Source organism: Drosophila navojoa, chromosome X (assembly GCF_054131105.1).
Source record: "Drosophila navojoa isolate 15081-1374.11 chromosome X, UAZ_NAV_1.0, whole genome shotgun sequence".
In the NCBI taxonomy this organism is placed as follows: Eukaryota; Metazoa; Arthropoda; class Insecta; order Diptera; family Drosophilidae; genus Drosophila; species Drosophila navojoa.
Genome location: NC_142895.1, coordinates 20,094,442 through 20,115,958, shown reverse-complemented (window position 1 = coordinate 20,115,958; position 21,517 = coordinate 20,094,442). Strand labels below are relative to the sequence as shown.

General features: G+C 47.3%; 8 protein-coding genes across 11 annotated transcripts; 5 read left to right on the top strand and 3 right to left on the bottom strand.

Annotated features, from left to right (window-relative positions):
• The first annotated feature begins 116 nt into the window (after positions 1–116).
• LOC108656078 (uncharacterized) lies at positions 117–1,150 on the top strand. The gene has a single exon (XM_018107991.3). The coding sequence runs from the start codon at positions 233–235 to the stop codon at positions 1,049–1,051; it is 819 nt and encodes a 272-aa protein (XP_017963480.1). The 5' UTR covers positions 117–232; the 3' UTR covers positions 1,052–1,150.
• A 66-nt stretch (positions 1,151–1,216) lies between these two features.
• Positions 1,217–4,071, top strand: LOC108656059 (uncharacterized). The gene is made up of 4 exons (XM_018107965.3): positions 1,217–1,490; positions 1,583–2,793; positions 2,860–3,217; positions 3,299–4,071. The coding sequence occupies exons 1-4, from the start codon at positions 1,341–1,343 to the stop codon at positions 3,524–3,526; spliced, it is 1,947 nt and encodes a 648-aa protein (XP_017963454.1). The 5' UTR covers positions 1,217–1,340; the 3' UTR covers positions 3,527–4,071.
• A 22-nt stretch (positions 4,072–4,093) lies between these two features.
• Positions 4,094–8,154, bottom strand: LOC108656055 (PHD finger protein 12). The gene is made up of 5 exons (XM_018107960.3): positions 7,992–8,154; positions 7,650–7,840; positions 6,909–7,584; positions 5,287–6,845; positions 4,094–4,933 (listed from the first exon to the last, which is right to left on the bottom strand). The coding sequence occupies exons 1-5, from the start codon at positions 8,112–8,114 to the stop codon at positions 4,747–4,749; spliced, it is 2,736 nt and encodes a 911-aa protein (XP_017963449.3). The 5' UTR covers positions 8,115–8,154; the 3' UTR covers positions 4,094–4,746.
• A 543-nt stretch (positions 8,155–8,697) lies between these two features.
• Positions 8,698–9,416, top strand: LOC108656089 (uncharacterized). The gene has a single exon (XM_018108003.3). It carries the CDS (start codon positions 8,813–8,815, stop codon positions 9,251–9,253), a length of 441 nt encoding a protein of 146 aa, XP_017963492.1. The 5' UTR covers positions 8,698–8,812; the 3' UTR covers positions 9,254–9,416.
• A 249-nt stretch (positions 9,417–9,665) lies between these two features.
• LOC108656077 (uncharacterized) lies at positions 9,666–10,970 on the top strand. Its single transcript, XM_018107990.3, has 2 exons — positions 9,666–10,118; positions 10,193–10,970. The coding sequence occupies exons 1-2, from the start codon at positions 9,790–9,792 to the stop codon at positions 10,758–10,760; spliced, it is 897 nt and encodes a 298-aa protein (XP_017963479.1). The 5' UTR covers positions 9,666–9,789; the 3' UTR covers positions 10,761–10,970.
• Positions 10,871–12,755, bottom strand: mldr (mitochondrial ribonuclease P catalytic subunit). Its single transcript, XM_018107976.3, has 2 exons — positions 11,395–12,755; positions 10,871–11,330 (listed from the first exon to the last, which is right to left on the bottom strand). Exons 1-2 carry the CDS (start codon positions 12,675–12,677, stop codon positions 11,000–11,002), a joined length of 1,614 nt encoding a protein of 537 aa, XP_017963465.1. The 5' UTR covers positions 12,678–12,755; the 3' UTR covers positions 10,871–10,999.
• A 223-nt stretch (positions 12,756–12,978) lies between these two features.
• On the top strand, positions 12,979–17,096 carry PPP4R2r (Protein phosphatase 4 regulatory subunit 2-related protein). Of its 4 annotated transcripts, none has more exons than XM_018107973.2 (5): positions 12,979–13,129; positions 14,292–14,549; positions 14,621–14,809; positions 14,878–16,301; positions 16,918–17,096. In XM_018107973.2, the coding sequence occupies exons 2-5, from the start codon at positions 14,333–14,335 to the stop codon at positions 17,023–17,025; spliced, it is 1,938 nt and encodes a 645-aa protein (XP_017963462.2). In that variant the 5' UTR covers positions 12,979–13,129; positions 14,292–14,332; the 3' UTR covers positions 17,026–17,096. The 4 variants fall into 4 exon arrangements, with proteins under 4 accessions (XP_017963462.2, XP_089119443.1, XP_017963461.1 ...); XM_089263317.1 differs by having other exon boundaries at positions 13,004–13,129; positions 14,236–14,549; XM_089263318.1 differs by lacking the exon at positions 12,979–13,129 and adding an exon at positions 14,101–14,222.
• On the bottom strand, positions 16,946–21,291 carry LOC108656071 (leucine-rich repeat-containing protein 58). Its single transcript, XM_018107983.3, has 3 exons — positions 20,447–21,291; positions 17,931–18,147; positions 16,946–17,839 (listed from the first exon to the last, which is right to left on the bottom strand). The coding sequence occupies exons 1-3, from the start codon at positions 20,962–20,964 to the stop codon at positions 17,462–17,464; spliced, it is 1,113 nt and encodes a 370-aa protein (XP_017963472.1). The 5' UTR covers positions 20,965–21,291; the 3' UTR covers positions 16,946–17,461.
• Between the last annotated feature and the right edge of the window lie 226 nt (positions 21,292–21,517).

Sequence of the window (21,517 nt, the reverse complement as noted above, 5' to 3'; positions counted from 1 at the left end):
AGGCCATGTGTGCACATGCGGACCAGGAAGCGGAAGCTTGCTGAGACTTGCCTTTGAGCCGATAGAAATTATGTATTAGGCTAAGCTGTGTGCTTAACGTCAACGTTTTCATTTTTAATTTTCCATTTCATTTTCACTCAATTTCTCTAGCGTTTTTATAACTTTTATGTATACACTTATAGCTGATTTTATTTGGTTCTTTTTTTTTTTTGAGCAGATTAGAAGATAAAAAATGGGTGATCACGGGGGCGGTGCGGATAAGGAGGTGGATGAGGATTCCGACATCTTGCCGCGCTTCAAAGGCTTGCCGAATATCGTCGAGGGTGTAGAGGATATCTTCTCGCATTTGCAGAAGCGACACGTCTATCTATATCCAGAAAATGGCACCCACAAGAAATGGGTGCAGCCGCAAATTATGGTTCTGTTCGCGACCGGAAATCTGAGTCAAGTTGTTGATACGGTCATAAGGGATCTGAAGCATCCGATTGGCATCGGGCTGGTGACCAGCGTACTGGTGCAGGAGCCACTGCGTCAGGCAATTGTTCGAAGACTCCGTAATCGCATGGAATTAATGGACGAGCGCATAGAAAATCATCCAAATTTTCAGAATACCCTCAAGGTGATAGACCGACTCAATTGCAGAACTCTTTTTATGGAAGAATATGATCCAGCTGACAAGCAGAGGCTAAGTGGTGTTAGACAGCCGAATTCGCCAATTATCGTTCTAGATTTCCCCCAAATCTATTTTGGCGATAAGCCCACGGCCATTGTAACGCTAAATACCTTTCGGACTCTCAGCGAAGCGATCAAACTGTGCAATCGCGAGGGCCTTCAGTTCGATACGGTTTCGATTTGGACCAACAAGCTATCGGAGGGCTATGATATGGTCCCGGCGCTATCAAGGTTCCCAAATTTTCGATTCAATTGTATCAATGTACCGTTCGACTCCAAGGTTATGGTAGCGGTACGAAGGAATTACCATTACGAAGTTCTGGCAAATGGCGGAGACTTAACGACCATAGTATTTCCCATACGTCACTACTCCCACTAGTCCCAAGTCGAATATATAATTATATATTCTTTGTTTGTTCATTTGCTTAGGGCTAATGTTAAATTCAAAAATATATCAAAGAGGTTAAAAAAAATAGAATATTTTGGTATTTTTTGTAGCTCACAGTCGATACGTGCTATCGATAGCTGTGTGGTGTGGAAGTGTGAGGAATCGATATATTGTGGGCAGCAGTATTGCCAGCTCTAGATCCATCCGCAACTTGGAAATAAATAAAATAAATGTTAATGAAGTGCAAATGTTGTTAAAATTTGATTAGTTTACTAACGAAATGATTTGTCGCTTGTGCTTGAACCCATTGAACGAGCAGAACACCGTGCTGCTCTTCACTGGCGGCGACAACGAGGCATCTAACAGCGACAACAAGACAATACCGGAAAACTATTTGGTTCAATTGATATCAACGCATTTATATCTATGCGTAAGTCGATCTCAGTGTGTCGAGCACACGATTGCCCGCGCCTTGAGCTGAGTCCTGCTCTGACACTGTTTTCCTATTGTTTTCTCATTCAGCTGTCTCGCGACGATGCCATTTCCACATCCATTTGCACGGATTGCCGTGCGCAACTGGAGAGTTTTCACAACTTCTGGAAGCTGGTGGAGCATAAGCAAACGACGCTTTGCAGCCAGTTCTTGGAGATTGACTGCGACGTCAATTGGTCCGAGGAGGGAGATGCTGACCAGCAGCAGATGCAGCACCCGTTATCCATAGTCGATTACGAGCAGGACGCCGACCCAGACATTGAGCAGGAGGCGGGCGGCGATGACACGCCAGCAGTTTACGATGTCAAAGATGAAACCGAATTTCACGAATCTTACCTTAAGGTCGACCCCAAGGCAGCAGCTGCGGCCCACAAGTTTCCCTGCATGTTTTGTGACAAGTCCTTCAAGATGCGCCGTTATCTCGAGGAGCACGTGGCCACGCATACGGGCGATCGTCCCATTGCATGCGCCTACTGCAACATGGCGTTTCGCTGTCGATCCAACATGTACACGCATGTGAAGACCAAACACAACACCCAGTGGCAAAAAGCGCGCGCCGACCGCGAATCGGCCAAGATCAACAGCAACAACAATATTCAAATCCAGCGAACCACCAATGGGGAAAACAGCGAAAAGTTAATGGACGCGCTCAACGTGCCGCCCACTGAGCTCAAGCCGACAGTCAAATTAGAAACTCAGGATGCCACTGCAGCCCCAGCTCCAACTCCAACCCCAGCTCCAGCTCCAGCTGCCATAGCAGCACCACAGCCACAGCAGCCACCGTCAGCGCCGCTGGTGCCACCCAGCGTTGCTGCCATCAAGTGCGAGCCAATGGAAGCAATCAATTTGACGATGGCCAAGGCGCCGACGTGTCCATTGCCAGCCGCCAAACGGGTGACCCGCTCCAGCCGCCGCAAGACGCATCTGCCCAAGAAGGTGGAGCATACGACGCGCACCGGTAGCGTCAGCGAGGACAGCAGCAACGAGGAAGTGCCGCCCGATCTTCGTGAGAAGCGCTTGAAGACGACCGAACTGCAGACGTGCAAGGAGAACGAACTGCTGCTGGCCAACTACAATGCAGTGGCCGCTGTGGTGGCGGCTGCCACGCAGCAACAGCAGCAGCTGTGCGCCACAATTATTCAGCAGCATCATCAGGAGCAACTGCTGACGGCGATGGCAGCGGTCACCAGCACTAGCTCTGCAGCAGCAGCATCAACAGCAACGTTAAATAGTCAAAGCAGGTGGGTAATCCTTTGCTAATCCAACAACAAAGCAACAAAATTGAACTGTTCTTCATTCACTTGCAGCACGTCAGTTGCTGTGGCGCCCGCTTCCTGCTCCCTGCCAGCCGCTGAGCCCTACACCTGTAGCATCTGTGGCCAGCAGCTGCGCAATCAGCGCGCGCTCAAAAATCACCTGCACAACAAGCACAATGCGATGCCAGCACCGATAGCAACAGCAACAGCAATAACAACAGGAACAGGAACTCCGACGCAGACACAGACCCAGTCAACCACTTCGACATCGCCCGGTCCTAGCCAGGCGGCGCCGAGCATCTGTGCCAATTGCGGCGAGCTGCCTGGCCAGAATCATCGCTGCCTGAGCAAAGCCAAATACGCCTGCAACGTGTGCGGCAAGTCATTCAAAATGAAGCGCTATCTGGAGGTGGGCAGCATTTACAAAATCTTCATTATAATTATTTCGATTTCAACTGTATTTGTATTTGCATTTGTATTGCCGTTGCAGGAACACTTTGCCACACACACGGGCGTCAAGCTGCACACCTGCGCCTTCTGCCCCACAGAGTTTCGCTCCAAGTCGAATATGTATCATCACACCAAGCGCAAGCACAAAACCGAATGGGAGCGTTCGCGTGCCACACGCAATGCAGCCAAGTCGACGGCGAGCAGTGAGCAGCAGCAACAGCAGGAGCCGGAGCAACAGGATGAGACAGTCACAACGGCGAATTCCTAGTGTGAGCAGCGCGCGGGATTATGTTAAGCAAGCCAGCGCTGTCTCTCTCTATATATATCTCTCTCTACACACGTATATATATAGATCATATATATATATATTCAATAGTTACTTATATTAGCATGTCTTGACATACGTACGAACTCAATGTATTTTGGGCTGGCATCGAGTGTTTGCCATTGTATATATCTCCTTATATAGGATTACTTTAAAAGCGCCCCTCCGTTTATGCCTTACCAACTGCTTAATACCTCCCTATTGAGTTTTCCCAAAAGCCACACGCATATATATATATATGTATATATTTATGCATATATATATGCGACGTACAATTCAAGAAACATTTATGTTAATATGTTTTCACATTGTATAAATTCAATTCTCATTTATAAATTTTAGAGGTGTGTGTGTGTATGTATGCGATTGTGTGTGTGTGTATAAACCCTTTCTTGCACTTAAATGTTATTTAATTTATTATGATTATATTTTAATGTAATTATTTTTGTTTTGCACAAATTGTAAACTAAATTTACACGATACTCAAATATTGTTTTTGTTTTTATTTAATTTTTCACTTTTATGCGTTTATTTTAAACCCAGTTTGGATGAAATAAGTATGAACTTCAATTGGAAATTCATTTCTTTACAATTTTTCTCGCTATCTCTATCTCTGTCTCTCTAGTTTATTTGTTATACTCTTTATACAACTACTACAGAAGGAAGAGGAAGATGTTGATGATAATGATTTAATGATGAATGAGAAAGAACCACGACGATTTAGAGTAAACCTCTAGTATTAAAAAACATGTAATAAAAAATGTTCTATAACGCAATCTACCTTAATGTATATATTGTATGTAGCTCCCGCTCTCTTTCTCACTCACACTTGTAATTGCAATGCGCTCGCGCGCTTTCTCTCTCTATCCTCATTCTCTCTCTCTCTCTCTCTCTGTCTTTATCGTACGTTTTACTCACACTGCGCCCAAACTTAAGCTAAATTCTAGGTATAGAATAGTTTGTAAATTTCTCTCTGGTTATTGTTGTTGTTTTGAGGGGAAAATGGAATATTCCCGGCAATCAGGACTTCGGCCTGTGTGTGATTTCTCAATCACTGAGATTGAATTGGATGTAAATATGTATGTGCTAGCTGCTGCTTGGAGTATATAAATATAGTTTGAACTTCTCTGCGGTACTGGCAATTGGCGGATTCATTGCGTCCTTCACTTGGCACTGATCAGTCGCCCGCATGACATGTCCGTGGAGGGCACCGAGAAGACGAAGGAGAGACAGCCGAAACGCAGGAGACTGCCGTGGGCCAGCACAGCGGAGCCCTCCCAGGCGCCAGGAACCATGGGCACCGGTGGGGCGGTTTGGCAGCGGCAGGCGTGTTTCATGATAGGAGCCAGCCTTAAATTGGAGAATAGATAAATGTAATAAAATATAATTGGCACCGACACTATAAATATATTCTGACTTCTTACAAGCTTTTTCCTACATTTATCGATAACTTGCAGCGATTTGAATATTCAAAATCAAACGGCATCATTGATTATGTGCTAATGACACTTATCGTCGGTTCTTTGTAATCGATATCACGCCAAAAGTACTTGCAAAAATTGTATTGTATAACTGTTAAGCTATCGATCATTTTTCAAAGGAATTGCGAATCGAGTGCGGCAGATCAATTTTAATTGGAATTTCTATTGCGCAGATTAAGTTAGAGTTTAAACGTTTTGGAATATCAAGGACAGACCACTTACCTCTCGTGCGTCTCCCGTTTGGGTTCGCTGTACTGACGCTGAATGTGCCGCCGTTTGTCAAGCAGATCGTCGACGCGACGCTTCAGCTCCGCATCATCCGGGCGCATCCGTTTGCCAGCATGCGTCGGCGCGTATTCGGTTAAATCGCACGTGTACAGCTGACCATTGACCTCGGTGCCGAACTCGGAGTAGTTGATCAGCTCGTATGACTTGGTGAACTCATCGTAGAAGATGATTGCGTGCTGCGGCGAGATGCGCGAGCAATAGCCAATCGCGGATAGATCCACTGTCTCCGTATGAGCCAGCGTCGTCGAGGGCGTGTAGTGGCCGCCATAGCCGATATACAGGGTGCGGTAACGCATGAAAATTGACTGCTCCAGGCCGAGAGTGTTGAACCAGCGACTATCCTCGAGCATGTCGCCCAGTGGCGTGAGGACCGCCCGCGCCCGCACCTTGCACTGCAACAGCTTCAGTTCCAGCCGCGTGGCCAGCTCGTATGCCTTCTCGGTGTCACTGCGCTCGCGCGGCACATAGCTCTCAGCTGCCGTATCTGCCGCAGCGATGGCAGCGGCTGTTGCCAGCGCCGGATGCAGCGCCATCATCGGATCCTCGTCGGCGGCATTGCCGTTCTTCTGGGCGAGAATCGAGGAGGTTTCGCTGGTGAATAGCAATGAGAAGCGACGCATATCCTCGGGTGCCAGATCGCCCTGAAGCGCTATGCTCTGGTCCGCCGGCTGCACGACCGCCGAGAGCTGTCGCAAACGTCGTGCTGCCGTCCGATTCTTATACTGTGTCACGATCTCTGGATGCTCCTGGACCAGTTGCTGCAGGCGCTGATGGGCCAGCTTCTTGATTAGATCCACATCCAGATGGCACAGATCCGCATCGATGACGACATTCGCCTTGCACTCCTCCTCGTCCTCCTCATAACTGAGCTCCATGCTCTCGCCGTGGCCCTGACCATGGCAACTATTGGATAGCTTCGGCTCATCTCCGGTTGTCTCCTTCTGCACATTGTTTGCTTTTAGACTATCTGCAGCTCGCTCATCCGTGACTTCCATCTTGGGCGTTTCCACCAGCCCGTTACTCTCCTGCTGTTGCGGTTGTTGCTGCTGCTGCTCGGTGACGCTCTCCATGTCGCTGTCGCTGAGGCTGCCATCGAGTGGAGTGCGGCCCAGTTCCTTCTGGATTTCCCGGAACTTGGCACGCGCACAGCGCAAGGCCTCCAGATCCTTGAGCAGCGACTCGGTCACACTCTCTCGGGAGATTTCCTCCACGGCAGTGGGCAACTGTTTGCGCCGCTTCACGCGATCGTAGCGCAGCGTTTGCCTCATCGACGGCAGCAGAGCCGGCGGATGCTCGTAGTGGTAACGCACGATGGCCGGCACATCGATGTGGGCGCGGCCGCGCATCGCCAGCTTCAGACGGAATGGCGGATTGCGCGTGTTCACGCGCCTGAAGAACTCCATCTTAACGTTTTCGTGATCGAGCGGCTGATGAAAGCGATTCCACAGGCGGACGCGCTCCGTGGCCGAAATGCTGTTCGTCATGTTGGCGTCCTGATGGGAGAGAGCAATCGAAGTAAAAACTCTGATCTAAACAACTGAAAAAAAAGCACTTACAATGAAATTCTCTACATGATTAGGGCACATCCAGAGGCCGGCGGGCAGTGCGGTCAGTGGCGGATCCAGGCAATCCTGATGATAATACAGCGGGCAATAGTCGCACGAGATGAGCGGCGCTCGCTTGCAGCTGCGCGTGCAATAAAAGCACGTCTTGGCCGGCAGTGGCACCAGACCCTGTGCATCCAGTTCGAATGGCTTGGAATTGCGTCGCTGATTGCTGGGCTTGCGATGCCCGTTGCCTGTGCCGGTGTGTGGCTGCTGCACCGGCTGCACTTTGCCATTGCCCGGGAACTGGGTGTGCAGCTCCAGCTCAGGTGGCAGCGAGAATTGCTGCGGATTCAGCATGCTGGCGGCGCGAATTACATCGTCCAGTGGCGTCGGCTTTCGGTTTGGATCCAGCGCACGCTGTATGGCCAGCGGCATTTTCGAGAGCAACTTCTCGGTACTATTTCGTTCACTATTGCTGCGCTTGCGTAAATTACGAATTTTCAGCGGAATGGACTCCAACTCTCCCGAGGATGGGGTATTCGCGCGGGATCCGCTGCCTCCCGAGGGCACACGTTCCACGGAGCTGGCCTTTGACGAGGACGTTGGCTGTGAAACTTTGGCCATACGACAGCTATGGCACAGCCACTGTCCACTGGGTATGTCCTCCTCGTTCAGTGGAGGATCACTGAATGGTGCACAGCACAATATATTACACATATTGAAAGTCACTTTGAATTTCAGGATACTCACTGGCATTGCAAATGGAAGCTGGATGGACAACGGTCGCAGCAGAGCAAATTGCCGCCCTCCTCGCAGGCGTCGCACAAGTCGTGGTTATGTCCGCGTCCTGGTCGTCTATAATATGGATGCTTCGTGTTCGTGGTGCGCTGTATCATTTTCTCTTCCTCATTGGGCGGCGGTTTGATCAAAATCTTAATTTGCTATAGAAAAACATATTTTCACCAAGAATCAATTAATTTTAATTAGTTTTCTCCGATATTGAATGTAATCTGTCCAATCTGCAATCCGTTCGACAGGAGTGACGGCACGACTGTCATCCATTTTGAAGACTTTTGACAGTTGGGTACCCACCTCCATTATGCTTAGCGAACCATTTGGGTCCTGGTCGGCTTTTGACATCTTTATTAAATTTTTCGTTACCAAGATTTTGTTAGCTTGGAAGAGCTGAAACCAAAACCAATCACAGCGTTGCATTCATGGCTTGTTGGGCCGTTCCCATCCTATCGATATATATCGCCACACGTTTCGCGTGTGCGCCCTGTCCTTGCAGCGGTAGACAATGCGTCTCAATATCCGATTCACCATGGACGAACAGTCGCTAGTCCTTATTGGCCAACTCTGCGCTTGTTTATGGTTAGCGCTGTTAAAATAATTTATGACAATTCAATTAAAATTCTTTGCTTTTTCCAACAGTTGAAAAAATAAATAGAGTCCTATAAAATTAAATAAATATATGACAATTTGTTTTTTTAATTATACATATAAATTATATATGTATACATATATGTATATTTGTATATGTTAATATATTTACAAATAAATAATTTAACAATATATGTATGTATTTTCATTTTGATAAATGTCTTTTAATCAACTTCTAGTAGACAAGCCCATTGTCAATGAATGTTATTAATATGTATCTATATTCGCTTGAACGTTATTTGCATATTAAACACAAATGTTAATTAAAGTTGCATTCTGCATTTAGGCGCGAGATTACCGTTGCATAAACATTTTCGATAAGCACTATATCGCTCCGTGCAGCGACTGGAGATTGTAATCGATAACGATATTCACCTTTGTCAACACAATAACAAAACGCAGCTGCTGTGGTCATAACTGCGTAAATATTGGAATTTGTAATACAGCTGCTGGTAAAAACAAAGCGGAAAATGTTTTCACTGTTCGGCAAGCGTAAGCCAGCCGAAACTCCTACCGAGGAGGCGATTCAGGGTCCAGCGGATGGACCCAAGCAGAACAACGGCGATGATTTCATATTTGTGGAGCGCAAACCTGAGTCAGATCCGAGCACCGCGCCTGGCGCTGGCATGATGTACCCACCCATACCGCAGTCAGCGTACGGCCCGATGCCCTATCCTCCGCCGCTGGCGCCGCGAAGTGCTGTTGGACCCAATCTCAGTGCGCCCATTAGTTATCTGCAGGACATTCCCTTTGAGCTGTCGCCGCAATTGGCCACCAAGGATCGATTCAACTACACACAGACGCAAGTGGATGGTATTCTGGCATTGATGACGCGTCAACTATCCGTCGATGCCATGGCCGAGGAGTACACATTCGCCCTGGAGCGTTCAGTGCAAAATGAACCCTACTAAAAGGGCGACCATGGGAACCTAATGCTAATTAGATGTATATATCTAAATATAAATATAAATATATACATACATATATTTATTTGTAAAGTAATTTTTAGATTCGTGGCATTAGAAATTGTATTTTTAAGTAACAGAAGGCATAAACAACTAACTAAAACCTAAACTCGTTATTTGTATTATTTTTGGGTTTCCCCCACTCCATTTTAGAGCTTTCGTGCGCTCTCCAACAGATGGCGACACCTGTGACAGCTCCAAATTTGATTTACTTCCTTTCGCAGTTGGCTTTGACTTTCTGGCTGGATGTGGGACTACAATGCTCAGTTCAGTCAATAGTCATTCCATGTTCAACAGTGTAACAGTAAATTGCCAGTTCCACCTACATATATTGTAAAACAAAATATTTTTTTTCTTCGAATTCAATAGTTTTTGCTCACATTTTTTTTCTCGCGTTTTTTTTTTTTCGACAAAATTCTGCGTATATTTAAATTAAACGGAAGTATTCAATAAAAAAGAAGAGGAAAAGGAGGACATAAATTATGGCCAGCTCAAATGTATCTGATTGGGATGAGGCGCTGCCTTCATCGACACCGGAGGAGGCCGAGGAGGAGGATACAGACTACTGCAGCCCGGAGAATCGCAAGAAACGGCAGGAGGAGAATGTCTCCAAGCTGCAGTCGTATGTGCGCCGCATGGCCTACCAGCCAGCGTTGCCGCCCAAGGCTCGAGCTTACGACGTGGCCCTATCGAAGCCCAAAAAGTTAACGCTCATGGACAACTATGAGCAATTCAAGGAAGTCTACGATCCCAAATTGAGGGCCAAGCGCATCAAGCGCATGCTGGGCAAATATAATGCCATTACCACAGAGTAAGTTGAGCTCCAGCTGCTGATCTCTCCGTTCCCATTCGTTCCATCGATGCTAAACTATCCATCGATTGCAGGCAGCTCGAGGATGTGCTAAAGAGTACCAAGAACAAGGAGCGCCGCAAGGAGGACTTCCTCAAGCGCAAACAGGAACTGTACTACAATATGCTAACCAAAATGGAGCGCCAGTGTCGCTCACAATATCTGAATGTGCTGATCAAGAAGTTTGCGAAATTCATTGCCCATTTGGCGACAACAATGCGCATACCGCCGCAGCTGGTCGATCCGTACGCTCGGATGCAACGCGGCATATTCTGCAACATATTGCTGGCGATTGGCGTGCAGCCCACATCGCAGTCGGCGATCTACTACACCAGCCAAGACGCCATTGAGTACGATGTGTGCCATCGTTTGGCCCATGCGCTGCTCAGCTTGATTATCAAGGCGCTGGATACGGCGGCCACACGCGAGCCCAATGAGGCACCGAAACCGTCCGTGGAACTTGACTTCAAGATGGACAACTATATCAAGGAGCGTCTCATGTGCGCCGCCAAGAAGAAGATCAGAAACGAGCAGCGTCGCAAGCGGCCAACGACGTTGAATTTGAATGCGTTCCAGAAATGCTCTCGCCTCGACTGCGAATAGCTCCGGACTGCGGACACGACGCGGACACGACTCGGACTCAGCAGCATCGGGATCTTTATTCCGTCCACCATCTGCTGTAATTCATATTCCGCATTCGAAGCGCAGCGAGCTTCTCAATTCTTTAATGCATTTCATACATCGATTCTCTCATATATTTTGTTAGTACTGATTCGGGATCATTTATCCCCTCAAATATAATTATATTTGTAATTGCATGTGGCTTATTGTCCTGGTAATAGTCATGGGGCAATTGTGATGCACAGCCACTTCTCTGGCACCTCGAAGCTGTCTGGGGGATTGGCGCTGTATGCTTCGCAGCACGGCACATGCCAGACGTTGCCCACCTTGTGTGCGCTCAGCCGATAGCGAATGGGCTCCTTGACAATTATCTGGCCCGTCTGCGTCTGCGTGACCAGTGAATATTGGTGTTCCTGCTGCCAGCGCCGGAAGATGGCCTTCAGCTCGGTGCCCAGCAGATGAGCGTGGGCACGCATCAAGTCGCGCGAGAAGAAGTCCGTGTCCTGGCCGCTGCGCAATGTGGCGTACAACAGGAATGGATCATCGTGGGTGCTGCAAGAGAATGAATATATCAATACATAAATATATATGAGGAGACCATTAGCTGCCCACTCACAGATTGCTGGTAAAGAAGACGCTTGCATTGCTCTGTATGTACTGCATGGCGGGTTTGGACCAGTTGCGCATGTGCTGGCGACCCAGCACCAGGACGCGCTTGCGCCGCTCCTTAAAGTAGCGCACCACGGTGGCCAGCAGCTTGGCCAGCTGCGCGGGCGGTTTCTTGGTACCGGTGGAGTAAGCGACGTTGAGGCCATCGATGACACAGTCATAGGGCGCCGTCTTCTCCACATACTGCTTGAAGCGCTGCAGCTCCTCCGGCGTCGTCTTCTGGAACACATCGTTACGAATCAGCACCTTCTGTAGAAAAGATTCACGGAGCTCCGTAAACTGTGCATCGCTTATGGCCACATGCTGCAGGTTCTGCTGGCAGTTTGAGCACTTGCCAAACCGTTCCAGCCGCGTTGTAGAAACCTGCAGCCGCTGCGGCAACCGCTGGGCCAGTGCCAAGAGCTGCTGCGCCACCAGCTCGCTGATCAGGATGTCGTGAAGCTCGAGAAAGCAGAACAGCCGCTCCAATTGGACACTCAGTGTCCGCTCATCCTTAGCACTGTGGGCCAAAAGCGACAGAAAGATCTCACATTTGGGCATCTTGCGCGCTTGGACCATCTCGTCGAGCAGACGCCAGCCTAGCTCTAGCTGATCCGCGCTAAAGGCCTTGGCTATCAGCGCGCTGTAGGCGGACACACTCGGCGTACTGGTCAGGCGCATCATGTCCAGCAAGGGCAGAGCGCGATCCCAGTGATGGGTGGTGGCCACTAGACCTAGGATTAAGTTCTCACAACTGCTGGCATCCAAGACATCGTGGGCGTTTTGCAGCGTATCACAGATTTCCACAATTTCCGACTGCTCCGCCTCGCTGAGCTCGCGTGTGTGGTAGGCGGCATTGTAGACTCGCAGCAGACGTCCCATTGTCGCCGCATTCGGCTTGATGCCCTGCGTTTTCAAATGCTCGACAAAGCTCTTGGCCACCGGCAGCTGCTCGGCTTTGCTGCAGAGGCCCAGTATGATGGCATCGACGTTGGTGCCATTCACGTGCCTGTAGCTCTCAGTTAGTGTACTCCGCACGTGCTGCCAGTCCTCATTGCTCAGCGCGCATTGCCGTTCAAAATATTCGCTCTTGAGGCGGTCCAGCTGATCCGAAGGTAGCGCGCCGAGCTGCGGCCGTCGCTTGTGTTGGCCAGCTAAGAGGCGGCATGGCGGTAGAGGGGCTAATGATGTTCCAGAGTTCTGTAGGACTAGACTATAGCGCAATTGACGCAACAAACGTAAATTGTACATAATTCAGTTTGTTATCAGTTTGCACCTGTTGCCGGTACGGCAATCGAGAAAGCTTATCGATACGCATTATCGGATCATTCATCGCGATTCTGATTTCTTTAAACTTTTATTAATTTCACAATAAAATTTGTTTTTTTTTTTTTTTTTTTTTTGTTTTGTTTTTGCAGTCTCTTAAATATGAGCCTAGCGTGGATCACATCTATTTAATATTACATACATATATTCGATACACAATGCTGACTCATATATCGAAAAATATTGCTATTAAGTTAGTGGTGACACAAATTTGCTTCATGCCAGTCGATAAGCCTTGGTATGTTTGTCTACAATATCAATGGTAGATTCACAGCTCACTTAGTGGGAAGCGGAGCAAAATAAATAAATATATTTTATAATAATAACAATATCAAATTAGTGTGAAAGTGCTCCAGTGGTCGCATAAGCAATTGCAGGTAAAATCATAATAACCATACTTCTATTACTAATAAGGTGTAAATAAGATACCGCAGTACATTGCACTACTACCGGAATCAACAATTGCGAATACCGAAAACTAACATTAGGCCTAGTTTTATTTTTACGCATTCGGTCGGCTTACCGGCCAATTCAAGTAAGTATGTTTGTATAAAGTGTAAACCTTCAGCAACTGCAATAACCAAATCGCTATTTGCTAGAGAGCCGCACTTAGTTACATACATACATACAAACGCACAAGCAACTCACGCTTAAACATATGTGCTCAAGTACGTATGTTTCTTGCTGTGTGCATGTGTGTGTGTGTGTGCAGGCTGGCGAAATAACTAGTTTTCTGTGTAAATTTGCAAAGAATCCTCCACCATTCACCAGATGAACTTGCAGACATCTCTCGTCTCTCATTTGACTTGCTCTCGATTGTAGTTGCTTTAAGCGCGCCCGGTCTCTATGCGTGTATCTGTGTTCATAGTGTATGTGCATCGTGCATCTACCCCCTCGCTCTCTCTTTCTCTCCCGCCCTCTTTATTTTTGTGCCCGCGCCTGGCTGGAACAACGAACCAATGCAGATTTACAGCTTCTCAGCAACGACGAGCTGCATTCCCGAAGCTCTGCCGCTTGCTAAAAACGATTCACACCCAGAGTACCTACATTGCAGTTTTGGTATATACCAATACATATATATAATTGATTTGTTTAAGTTTATTAGCGTCCTCAAGTGAAACACCTGTTGAGCTACTAAATAGACACACACACACACATAGTCAAGTCATTTACATCGTTCGTGAATAAATTATGCTATTGTACCAATTTATCAAAGGAGAGCCTATGTACTGCTCGGCTTTGGTACATTCGTAGCCGATAGCCGATAGCCGAGAGCCGTGAGCAATCGTGTTTGATAGTGTCGTTGATTCGGCGCATACCTGCTGCACTCACACACACGCGTGTGCACTAAGACCCACTTACTCACACACACACACAATCATTGGGAGGGCGGCCGGCAATAGTTGCAGTTTTCCTTTCGGTTTTTGTGTGTCTACCACGGCTGCGGAGAAAATTTTTCATCCACATAAAGTTTCTTTTAAAGAGATTTTTTTGACCGGCCGGTTTATGCACACAAATTGAATCCGTACTCCGTTGCAGAGTTTCTCTAACGCTAACGCTAACACTTCAAACGAGCATCAATGGTTACCATGGAAAACAGCGATGAGATTCTTCAAATATTAGAGCGTTTCACACAGCTCAAGCAGAAGGAAATACCCAAAGAGCTGGATGACTATTTGCAGTATGTGGCCAAGACCGGCGACACCGTCTTCAAGTGGTCCAGCCTCAAGTATTTGTTCCGCGAAAAGCTGCTAAGTGTGATCAAGCATTTTAACGAGGACCCACCGCGTCTGGAGGGTAAGCGAATCCCATGAATCCCATCAGTAGTCCATTTCGAAAATGTAAACTTTGAATTTTTGCCCACACAGAGATACCCAATTACCCAAACGTCGATCCCTTCAACTTTGAGACAATGAAGGCCTCGCTGCTGGAGCGTCTCGATTTGTTCAATGCTGCTCCCTTCACAGTGCAGCGCCTCTGTGAGCTACTGATTGAGCCTCGCAAGCAATACTCGCGCATCGACAAATACATGCGAGCGCTCGAGAAAAATATACTGGGTGAGTGGGAGTTGACCGTAAGCGGATCAGGACATGAACTCTAATCTTGTGTGTGTCTTCATATTTAGTTGTTAGCACTATTGATCCGGGTCGCAAGCGCACCGACAGCGACAATGGCGATTCGCTAGACTCTGTGGGCAATGGAGATATTTCGCTAGAGGTCAACATCGACATCGAAATGGAGAACGAGAACATCTTCAATAACGGAGATGACCGCAACGTTCCTATCGAGGAGACCAATTGCCTTGCTATGAAGGCCAGCTGCCCGCGCAGCGACGACAGCGCCACTGCTCCGCCAAAGGCCAAGAAGGCAAAGCTCGACTTTGACGAGAATGAGCAGCGCGACGAGGAGGATGCTGAAGAAGCCGATGAGGAGGCCGCCACCATGAACACTAAGTCCAAAGCCGACAAGGCCAAGGCAGAGGCTGCTGATGAAGACCGTGATCTGAAGACGGATGGGACTGAAGCTGTTCGCGAGATACCCGAAATTGAGGAACCCGATGAAGAGGAGGAAGCGCCAGTCAAGAAATCATTCAGCGCAGACAAGGAAGCGAAGAGCCTAAGCACAGAGCCCAACGCAGATATTCCAGAATTGGCCGAGCCCGATGAGGTTGACAGTGGTGTCGCAGAAACTGTTAAGGATGCAGCCATCGACAGTCAGGTCAAGGATCCATTGACCAATGCGGATGAGGAAGATGCTGCCGACGGGCAGATCAAAATTGTTGAAAAGCAGGAAGTGGAGAGAGCTGAAAAGAAGGTGGACACGCCAGCGAAAGATGCTGAGAAATCATCGAAGCAGAGCGAAGATGCCGCTGTCGGCGATTCTGATGAGAAGAAATTATCCACGGACGGCAAGCCAGCGGAGGTGGCTGAGAAGGCGGAGCAACCAGCAAAGGCCTCGCCAGAAAAGGCCAGTGAACCAGCAGCTGCTGCCGGTAAGTCTGTAGCTGACAAGGAGGCAGATTCTGTGGCCGCAAAGGCACCTGATGCCGAGGCCAAGACAGAGACCCAGCTGGAGCTCAAGGCAGACACTGTTGACGAGAGCAATACCGAAAAGACTGAGACCAGAGCAGCAACTGCAGCTGATGCTGAGTCGGCTGCGATTGCTGCAGCAGCTCCAGCTGCCGACGATCCAGAGAAGGCGCTGCAGATCGCTGATCCCACCGCCGATGCAGATGCAGCTGCAGCTACAGCTGTTCCCATTGAGACCGATGAGCTGGCCACGCCCCAGTCTCCGCCTGCAGTAGATGCTGAATTAGCGCCGGCAGCCGATGCAGTTGCTTTTACAGCCTGTGCCACGCCCACACTGGCACTGAACGATCAGCCCATGGAAGACACACCGGTCGAGGAGGACGACGAACAGAACTCGATCACAGCTGTCGTCGAGGAGGTTGTCATGGCCGAGAGCAGTTTGCTTATTGGCGAAATGGCCACCGATGACGGGCCCAAGGATGAGCCAGATGCCATGGAGGTGGATGACACCAGTCAGGAGGTAATGGTCCAATAAATTATGCATTGTCTCCATGCGGTAACTCAAAATGAAAGCGACTATTATTAATACTTACACCTACTCCGGATAAATAGCATATAACGAGTAGAAAATAAAAGGATATGAATACACACACACCAATACACACATGTAGCAGACCAAAACCAGGAGCTGTGGCATATGCAACTTGATTATCTAGGTTTTTACCCTTAGGCCATAGCTGATACAATACTATGATATATGTATGTCTCCAATGTATTTCAGTTTGCAGTCTAGAGCTGCACTCACACACACACACACACACACACACACACACACACGGACAGACAGATACATCGTGAATTATTATTACTTTTTTTTTATATGTAAGTTTGAGAAGTAAGTACATGCGGAGTTGTATTCCATATATATGATAGTTTTCGACATTGTTGAACGTACACGAGTCGATCGAACACATCATGGTTTATTTTATATATTTATGTAGCGACTATTATCTCTTATCTATTATCTACAATCTATAATCGATTATCTTTAAGCGCGAAAGTTATTCATTTACTCTCGTTTACCATTCGATGCATAATTTAATAATCATTTTTAATTCCTCCATTTTCCAACATAGAAGCAAGTGAAAGCAGCTTTATGCCTAATTATTAGTGAAATATTGGAAAACGTTTATTATCAAGCAGAGAGTATGATCTTTGTACAAGGGATTACATATGTTTGTTAAGCACATCAGAATTGTCATCTAATCAATGTCATGTCTCAATAAAAATTTCTGCGTTTATGTGTGTATAGATATATGTGTGGAGATATATATATATATATTTTGTGTTCTTGCGGGCGGGGTAGGGTAGGTGTGGTGGGGGTAGGGATAGCATTATATAACACAACAATGAGCAAACAATTCATATGGCAAATTTGGTAAGCAATTTGGTAATGCAGTGTAGCCAATGGATATCCGAGTGCGCAACATCAAGGACAACAGCAGCATCAGCAGCAGCAGCAACAACAACAACAACAAGAAGAAGCACAGCCAACGGACGAGCGATACCGTTCCGTTCCGTTGTTGGCCTAGCCGACTGGCTAACGGACTCGTCGACTTGTCGGTTGGGCACACTTCACGGATCCGGTCCGGAACCTGGGTGCGGATCAACTGGGCGCGCCTAGCCCAGGAGCACCTTGCGCATCATGAAGCCGCTGCTGGCGCTGCTCGCATTGCTGCTGGATGCGCGCGACAGCTCCTCGGGCTCGATGCACTTCGATGAGCAGAGGTACTGCAGCAGCGGGACGCGATATTTGCCACAGAAGTCCACGAACTTGATGTGCTCCACCCGATTGTCGAAGAAGACGCCCTTGCAGTTGGGATTCACACAGCAATTGGCGCTGTTCAGATAGTCGACCAGGGTGCGCGGCACATCCTCCGGCCCGGGGCGCTGCCCGCTGGCCTTGACAATGCGCCCGGCCAGCTCCAGCAGCGTCGGCGGCTTCAGTGCCATGTCCTGCACAAAGCGCACCACCAGCGGATTGTCGCGCAAGCTCAGCTAAGGACAGACGAGAAGAAGATCGATTCAGTTCAGATTGAGACAGAGCTTATATGAGCTGATCCTATACGAGCTTAGCCCAGCGACTCACCTCGGTCAGGTTCTTCAGGGCGACAATGTCCTTGGGCAAGTGCTTCAGTCTGTTCTTGTGCAGCAGCAGCGACTTCAGGTTCTTCAAGCGGGCAATGCTCATCGGCAGATTCTCGATGAGATTGTCGCAGAGCACCAGCGCCTGCAGCTGGCTGAGGGAGCCAACCGCCTCGGGCACCTCGTTGACCAGATTACCGCCCAGCGAAAGCACATGAAGGCTGTGAAAGACAGAGACAGAGAGTTAATGGGAATCGATTAAAGAGGGATGGCTAAACGAGTAATGAATACACTTAAAGATTATGAATAAATTAAGTGAGGATACTCGGGGCTTTGGGCTGGGATCATTCCTAGAATCGTATGTTTCCTTAAGGCTCAAGTTTGGAATACCTTATCCATAGGTTCACGGACTTATATGAAGAATGGAGTCCGGAGATTAGAGCTCAGAGAGGAGACATACTACCAGAGGTATATAATATACATATATTCTATATATACTGTGCTACATATCCTATGCTATATATCCTACGATATATATATCCTACGAGAATTGGATATATATATCGTAGGATATATAGCATAGGATATGTAGCACAGTATATATAGAATATATGTATATTATATACCTCTGGTAGTAGACCGTATTGAGATAAACTAAACTAATCCGAACTCTTCCAAAAATACCAATCCCTAACATTAACTTTACCTTTAGGTTATCTCTTACCACTACTTCTAAGGGGTATTCACTGTCAATTAAAGACCGTTATCAGATGGCTTATGTCTGTTTCAGTCCAGGGCCGATTTCACGTCTGTTGAGGCTCTCAGTGCAAAAACAAAACATTTCGTAGGTAAGCACGTCTATCTAACAGTTTATATAAGGTGCTTGGGCAAAAGACTTCTATTCAGAGGGGGGACCGCTGTATCCGAGGCAACTTTCTACGATAAAAGTCACCCGGCTCTGTGTCTATAGATAAACATTATGCTAGTATTATAATAAATAATCATGGCTTTTTTAGCTATGAATAATTTTCTAAATAGGACAAAAGCTTTTGATAAGGAGAGCTTGATATAGTGCAGGTCCAAATGTTCATTTCTCGATAGTTGGTATCATTAGATAATGAGACTTGATTTAGTGTTTTTTTTTTTTTCCTTTTTCTTTTATAGGTAAGTCCCACGACAATAAAAAAACCTCTTTGTTATTTATATGTTATGTTTATAGCCTTAAATTGATATGGGAATAGATTGTTCGATCTATCGTAAGTCTTATCTAATTGTCTAACGATATTAATCAGACTGATAAATAGAAACCGTTCCTCGCTACACTTTGCCGCTCGTCTGGAATCGGTTTTTCCAAACTCCGTAATCGGCTGTTGCTGGTCAGGAAGCTCGGCGTTTGAGATAAGTGTTTCCATTTCGAATTGGCTCACATATTCTTTTGTTTCTTATTTATTATTGTGTTTACTTATAAAAATGCCCCATTGATACCTACATCTCTCTGTGCCCCCCCTCTCTCTCACAATATTATATATGTATATATTTATTTTTATGAGTGTGTCGAGTGTGCGTGTTTCATTTATTTTCGCAATAGATTTGGCTTTTACAATGCGCGCCCGAAGCCACTCGAAAGTCCGCTTATCAGACCATCAAATAGACTTGAACCCCCAACCGCCGTTGTTGACTCCCCACCAAAGTGTTACGCTTGACAACAACTGAGGCTGAGCAGGCGAGCCACTGCGAAAATGCAAATGCAAAGCAACACAAAACAGCTGACGAGCTGACGGAATGTGAATGGAAGGAAGGCGGGAAGAAAGGAAGGAAGAGGGGAAGCTGCTTAAGCCAGTAACGTATACTTAATATTAGCAGGGAACTAGATTATTGCAAATAGAAGCACAGCTGCGCAGCTATAATGATCAGAGGTAGACAGAGAGAATCAGAAAGAGAGAGAGAGAGAGAAAGAGATTGGGGGAGAGAGACTGAGAGATTGTGGGTAAGAGATAGGCAATGCGATAGATCTTCTTTCTTTTGATTCCTTCAGATGTTCATGGATAAGCTTAAGCCCCTTTCTGCGTCTCAAACATTGAGAGAGTATGAGGGAAAGAGAGAGGAGAGTCTGGAAGTAAAAAGTGGGAGATCTGTCTGGTCTGCATAGGAATTCGATAGCCTGCTGTCTAGCTTGTGTTCATGGGGAGATTTGGAAAAGAGATAAGCAATGCGATAGATCTTCTTTCTTTTGATTCCTTCAGATGTTCATGGATAAGCTTAAGCTTTAACATTAAAAGAGTGAGAGGGAAAGAGAGAGGAGAGTCTGGGGGTTAAAGATAGGCAATGCGATCTGCTGTTCATGGACAAGCTTAAGCTCTAGCAGCTGCTTAAGACCTTAAAGTATAACTTAAACTTAGGGATAGATAGATAGAATGGATGACAGGAAAAGAGGGAGATAGGGAGATAGAGAGGTAGGGAGAGAGAGCCGGGATTAAGAGTTTGAGAAAACTCGGTGGGATTTGTTTACATTTCCGATACCTTTGCATCTTCCAGATATCCTTGGATATGCTCGAGATCTTGTTGCCGCCCAGATACAGATACTTGAGCTGTCGCAGCTCGGTGACCTGTTCGGGAAAGTGGATCAGCTGATTGCCGCTCAGATTGAGCTCCTTCAGCGTGGAGGTGCCGCCATGCACATTGCCCATCTGCTTGGTGAGCAGAGATTTGGGCAGCGACGAGTTGGTCAACAGATTATTCTTGGCTATCAGCGTGACCAGCGGCAGCTGGCAAATGGCATCCGGCAGCTGGGTGAGCGCATTTGAGCTCAGATCGAGTATCTTGAGATTGTGGAACTGCTGCAGGACGCGCGGCAGCGCCACCAGACGATTGTGATTGAGCAGCATGGTCTCGATGTCGCCGCTGGTCTTCAGCAGCGCCTTGTGGGGCGAGCTGAGGTGATCCTCCAGTGTGACCACATCCAGATTCATGCGACCAAAGTCTATGGTCTTCTGCTCGCGCGAATCGGTGTCCGAGCTATCCGACGTATACAGCTCCATTGCTCCGATCAACTTCACTACTGGCCTATACGGCTGCCTCTATCGATGCAATGCCAATGCGAGTCTCTCTATATGTATTTCTTTATATGTACGTGTGTATGTGTGTGTGTGTGTGTGTATCTGTGTGTGTGTTTGTTGTTTGTTATTCAAGAGTGTGTTGTTGCTTTTCTTTATTTTCTATAAGCTCTTTATGGCTGTCTCTGCTTCTCCTCTGTGTGCGCGCGATCGCATCGCTTCTTCTGTTTGGCCAGCCGGGACTGCGACGCAAATCGGAATAACAACGGTAATCGTAGCACAGAAAAAAAAAAAAATTGGTTTTCGTATGTATGTATGTATGTGTATATATACAACTGTGTGTATGTATGTATATTGATGTATATTCACTAACTATATCAATTGGGCAGAGTCGAACGACGCGCACCAGACCCAAGCATTGACTGAACTACGATCTGCCGAACGGCTCGGCGCCTCCGCTGCTGTATAACGCGACTGATCCAGCCGCGTCGATGTCGATGCCGATGCCGACGGCGATGCCGATGCCGATAGTCGTCTT